Source organism: Daucus carota, chromosome 4 (assembly GCF_001625215.2).
Source record: "Daucus carota subsp. sativus chromosome 4, DH1 v3.0, whole genome shotgun sequence".
Taxonomy (NCBI): Eukaryota; Viridiplantae; Streptophyta; class Magnoliopsida; order Apiales; family Apiaceae; genus Daucus; species Daucus carota.
The window spans coordinates 39,863,675-39,869,674 of record NC_030384.2 but is presented as its reverse complement, the minus strand read 5'-3'; the positions used below and the strand labels follow the sequence as shown (position 1 = coordinate 39,869,674).

The following is a 6,000-nucleotide window of genomic DNA, read 5'->3' as shown; positions in this document are numbered from 1 at the left end:
AGAGAGAAAGAGGAGCGAGGAGAGTGGGGGAAAAAGAATCACATAATCACAAGGGCGTGGGAGTGGTATCTTTCACTCTAGAGAGAAAGAGTGATACAATAAAAAGATATGTATGTAAGTATGTTATATAAATGAGACCCGTCCTCTGCGGGGAAGTATTTTTGATTGTTTATAGTTCAGCTTTTCTACTTTACAAAGTAATTCCAATGTGTTGTGTTTATGTTTTTGTGCTTTGCGTGTTTTGACTAACGAGAGAGAGAGATAGGGCGAGAGAGATTGAGAGAGAGAGAGAGGCCGACCTTGTTCTTCTCTAGCTAGCTAGTGTCATTTTCAAATATATACTCTCGAGGAACTTAACATGACTGCCTTTCATCCCTCCCTTATTTTCCTTTCCATGCCTTTCTGGAAATTCCTCAGCCTTCTCTCTTTCTTTACTTTCATCCATTTCTTGGCTTCTCATTAAATATAATCCACAGATATGTTATCCCTCCACTTTTTACACTAATATTCTGCAGATCAACAAACAATCACTCACATATAACCAAATCACTCCTCTCCTTTTTTTTTTTTTTCTTTTTTGTTAGTTCAATCAGAAGCTCCTGCCTTGAGTTCTTGTTTTACCTTTTACTCATCTCTCCCAAGGCTCTATCTGTGTGTTTGTGTGTGGAGTGAAAGAAAGAAAGAGAGAGATCCCACATCTATATATTTATATTACTTAATTAGCAGTCTTAGATTTGCTTATTCAGAGAAAAGAGAAGCCAAGTTTTTGTTTGTTTAAAAAAAAGATGCCCTTGGAGGGGATTTTCATAGAACCTAATACAACCACCTCCAACTCCTCATCACTCCCTGATCTTTCTCTACACATCAGTCTTCCCAACACTTCACCCAATTGCAATGGCATGAATCACATTCATGATTCCTCGCTTAATTCCCTAGCTTCTTCGCAACCTTACGGAACCACCACCGAGCTCTCCCTCACCCATCCAGCCAATCATATTAGCCAAGAACGAACACATCACCTAATGAGCCCTTTTCATCACCAAAACTACGGAACCTCTTCATCATCGTCGAGTATGGAGGCGTCGTTGAGACCGATAAAGGGAATCCCCGTGTACCAAAACCGTTCATTCCCTTTCTTGCCATTAGATCATCACCCCTCGAGAGAAAAACTAGATCCAAAGATGTGCTTGTATCCGATGCAATCTTATCCTAATAACTCACCCTCGCTCTCTCACTCGCCTTATTTTAGCGCGAACTTGGACCAAATGTCTTCAATCTTAAATAATTCTGGCCCTAATGGATCCTTCTCCGGGGGTTACAGGATCCCCGGAGGAGCTTCTAGGTATAACGGCCTCTCATCTAATTACATTAATCATCATCATCACCATGTTAACAACCAGTTCGGAGTTGGGGTTTCCGAGCCTTCACATCACGCTATGATGAGATCAAGATTCCTGCCCAAGCTCCCTGCTAAAAGAAGTATGAGAGCGCCAAGGATGCGATGGACAAGCACGCTTCATGCTCGGTTTGTTCATGCCGTTGAGCTACTTGGTGGCCATGAAAGTAATACATCAATTTTACCTATATATTGTTAAATTCTTCCTCGAACTAGTTTATAAAAACCTAATAAATTTTCTCTTTTTGTCGGGATTTCGAGTACTAAAATTATGAATTTGTGTTGTTTATGTATAGGGGCAACTCCAAAGTCTGTTCTTGAGCTCATGGATGTCAAAGATCTCACACTGGCTCATGTCAAGAGCCATTTACAGGTAGATAGATCGATGAAGAACACAAAACTATAGTAAATATTTTTTTCATCCATGGTAAAATTATATATGTGGCATTGTAATAATCTTTAAATAATAAGAATTGTGAAAAGAAGAATAGGATTAGTTAATGAAATGATGTCAGGAGGGTCTCCGTCTATCCCTCCGGCACAGTAGCCGATGAAAGGCAGTGAGTGAATGAATTAAAGAAATGTACTGTTGTGGTAGGAAGCCATCTGATCTTGGAAGAGTCAGCTCAGAAGTGAGAGAGAAGTGTAATTAATTACGAGTACTACTGGTAGAAGTGAGAAAATTAAAACAAGAAAGAAAAGAATGAATGAATGAATGAATGATAGTCCTGTACTGTACCTAGTGTATCAGACAAAACCAAGAAAGTCATCATTTCTCAATTATACTAGTAGTATTACAGCTCATCTTCTCCCTCGTGATTAATGATATTATTTTTTAAAACTATTTTTTTTGTTTTTTTTGGTTTTTTGACTAATACACAATGGAAATGGTGTAAATGTTGCAGATGTATCGGACTGTTAAAACAACTGACAAACCAGCTGCTTCTTCGGGTACGTATAGACATCTCTCTTTTCATCCCTGATTATCATAAATCTTTCACTAACTAAGATGTTAATCGTTGCGATGTTTTGTTAAATTTGATTGAAGGACAATCGGATGGATCCGGAGAAGAAGATATTTCGACATTGGGCAGCTCAGGGTCCGGCAGATTCGCAGATCCCAGACCCCCTTCTGATCCAAGACTCTGGAGCAACTCTTCAAGGTAACATTGATGATTAAGGAAGTAACCAAAAATTAATCACAGGTTTAATAGTTTTGATTACTTTTTGCATGGTGAAAATGCAAAGCACCCACGTCCACCATATTTGAAGGAATAAAAAGGGGGGTTCTTGTGACAGGCTTTTGCTTTTGCTTCTATGTTCCTTCAAATCTTGCTTCTTTTTCAGCTTCTTCTGATTTTCCTATTTCTCTCTTTTGTACGTGACTCGGAATATTTTGATTTCACCTGATCATAACGGATACTATGCAGCTTTGCCTTTGCTTGCTTTCCCTCCCCCATTATTATATTATTATCTTCCATATTAAAAGTACTACTTGTTTATATAAGATACGAGATAGAAAAAAGCAAAGTAGCGGTCAACTTTATCTTTTCTATTTAGAGCTAATCACTACTCCTAATGATTCATTATCAACTATTAATCACATTTTTTTAGTGCTAAGCTGTCTGGTTCTTGTTCTCTTCACGAGGTGTTTTTGCATATAAGGCCAGAGCTTGACTTGAGGGCTCTTGTTTCTCAAAGTTTGAGCTACATATAGCATGTAGTAATAAAATATATTAATTTAGCAGTACGAGCTTCTGCTGAGGGACTGGGGTAGTGGTGTCATTAAATGTCTCGTGTCTTATGTCAAAACAATAGGCTCGGAAATGAAGCAAAGCCACAAAACGAAAATGTCAACCTCTTGTAAATCAGAGAAAAAGATAATCATGTAATGAGGCCAGACAAAGAAAGGACGAGTCAGTTTGCAGTGTCTGAGTTGAATGGTTGCTGTGTTTTTTGAATTCTTGTCTAGGACTTGTTTCTACGGACTGCTCATCACTCATTTTAGCCACGGTAATAAACTTGTTTCTATGTGTTTTCTTGTTTTTGCATTTTAACGTTATGTGGTATCTGATGTAATCATGTAAGTACTGAACTTTAGAAGAAGGCATGGATTAAACCCTTCAAGCATTGCAAGTTCAAAAATTTATGGCAGTTAGGTTTTCTGAAACGCATCTTCTTTGATCGTCCCGAGATTTCGGTTGATTGATATGTAGTACTATATGTTTGTAGTTGTTAGTACTATATATCATATTTTGTCTATATTTATTGTAATACCGTGTGAGTTAACTTAAAAAAAGTCATTTTCATTTATAGATTAAAAATTAGTTAAGTAGAAATGTGACAATATCTGGTTCGATATATCTTATTCTTCATAAATAAGTTTATTTTGTCTAAAAAAAAAATAGAAATGTGAAATTGTCACTTATAAGTTTATTTATTTTTTCCTTAAAATAGATACTTAAGTCGGTAAATTAATAATGCTAAACTTCTCCTAAATACTTAATTCTGTAAGAGCATCTCCAATAGTCTCTTTATAGTGGCTCTTAAATTGATATTTGAGGAGGAATGTAGTTTTGCTTGCTCCAATAGACTCCTAGTCACTCTTATATTCCTTAAAATTCTCTTCTCTCTCCTCAATTGTAAGAGCTACTAGCCACTCCTAACTAATATTTTATAATAAATTTGGAAGCACGCATTCTCTCTCCATCCACTTGTTTTTGTACTTATATGCACATGACTTGCTTTTAATAATATAAAACAAAATAAGGAGTGAATATAAGAGGTGTTGTTGAAGTTGAACCCACATTAAATCACTAAGAGTCAATATTTTATATTATATTTAGGAGTGAGTTAAGAGACTATTGGAGATGCTCTAAAACACTATGTAAATGTTAAATTTTCTTCTTCAAATTTAGTTATTGTTTTCTCAATTTGAGTTCACCAAAACGTGGTGCTGTTGGTTATAATGGTTAGGCAAACAAGCTCTATAAGTTAATTTTAAGTTACTTTTGTATTTTCCCCGAACCGACCAAAAAGGTTGTTCCTTACCTATAAGTTGCTTAAAAATGACTCCAACCCTCCGTGAATTCCGACTTTAGAGTCATTGCTCTAGTTGCATTGAGTCGCCTTGCTGATTTTCTTGTCTAGGCCTTGGTGAAATCTTTTTAGAGAAATGAACGTGGTTTTGATCTCAAGTGATGGAGGGGAAGTTTTGAAATACAAAGAGTTTGAAACTAGATATTTTACCGACTATATATAAGTTGCTGCCGAATCTTGCATGGATTCGCTAACTTGCTTCAAGATTCGTTGATTCTTGTTACAGAACACCCAAAATAAGAATAGAAAGAGACCCAAAATTGTATTCATTATCAACAAATCAGGAACATTCTAACTAGTTATCTCAGTCTCGTAGACAAGAAGGATTCTTGATGCAACAAGCAATCTAACTAGTTATCTCAGTCTCGTAGACAAGCGGGATTTTTGATGCAACAAGTACTACATATATACCATACATTAACAGGAACACATTAGCTAGACTATCAGGTTACGAGCTTTTTAGCAAATACGTGATGCTCTAAGAATTGTTAAGGGCATTTCTTAAAGAAATTAGAAGGTTTTAACCGATGACAAGTCATTCCAGAAAAACTTGGAACTTGATTTACTTGAATTTCTTGGGGCAGTGCCCCACTATTTTATCATATTAGCAATTTAGACTACATATGTCAGCAGGAAGTAGCTACATATAAAAGGGTTGTTGTATTGCAGTATTTGTAGGCTGTGTGATTGAAAAGCTATTTTTTGCTCACCACTAAATATATATTTGGATCAATGGTCATAAAGTAAATATTAATTTTTTTGAAATATATTTTCAGCAACAGAGAGGATTGGTTGCAGACTAACTCAGTCGACCCAGACCGGATCAGACCGCTCTCGACATTAACATCGCAGCAGAGATCTGCAGCTCACCAGATTGAGGTTACATTCTTCTCCACACACAATATAAGAATAAGATTGTATAGAATCTGAAATGATAGATTTGACATGGCTTGGGTTCTAGTAGTCATATATACTAACGAATCCAATCTTGTTGGACACAGGAATGTGATTCTGCCCAGCTGAAGAGCTACTTGGGATCTAGTTTGGATCACAAAAACCCAAGCCTGGAGTTCACATTAGGGAGGCCAGGTTGAACGAGTGACCTAATTGGAAGCATAGATGACCATGCATGCATGCATCTTTCTCTTTGGTTTTGCCTTAAAGTATTCCGAGGATATGTCTTGTGTTGATGTTAAAGAAATTTTCATGCTACAAGAAGAAAACATAAAGAAAAAAATGTTGATCAGGGTGGAGAGAGGATTGAGATTTGGTCATTTAGCATGCATATGCATGCATGCTAACTTCTCTTTTGTAGTATAGAAGCTTACTATTTTTCTTTTTTACTTTGGTTTTAAATGTTTTCTACACGTAGAGACTTCAAAGAGCTGGGAAATAGTGAGATGAGTTGAAATTGGGTTGTGGAATTGGGCAATTGGATTTATTTTCGGCTTATCTTTACTGCCTGTCCTTAAAATAGATAGAATGAATGTTTCATCAAAACTATT

General features: G+C 36.4%; 1 protein-coding gene across 1 annotated transcript; it reads left to right on the top strand.

Annotated features, from left to right (window-relative positions):
* The first annotated feature begins 265 nt into the window (after positions 1 to 265).
* On the top strand, positions 266 to 5,906 carry LOC108216128 (transcription repressor KAN1). The gene is made up of 6 exons (XM_017388807.2): positions 266 to 1,563; positions 1,693 to 1,769; positions 2,302 to 2,347; positions 2,445 to 2,559; positions 5,272 to 5,374; positions 5,497 to 5,906. Exons 1-6 carry the CDS (start codon positions 786 to 788, stop codon positions 5,587 to 5,589), a joined length of 1,212 nt encoding a protein of 403 aa, XP_017244296.1. The 5' UTR covers positions 266 to 785; the 3' UTR covers positions 5,590 to 5,906.
* Positions 5,907 to 6,000: the final 94 nt, after the last annotated feature.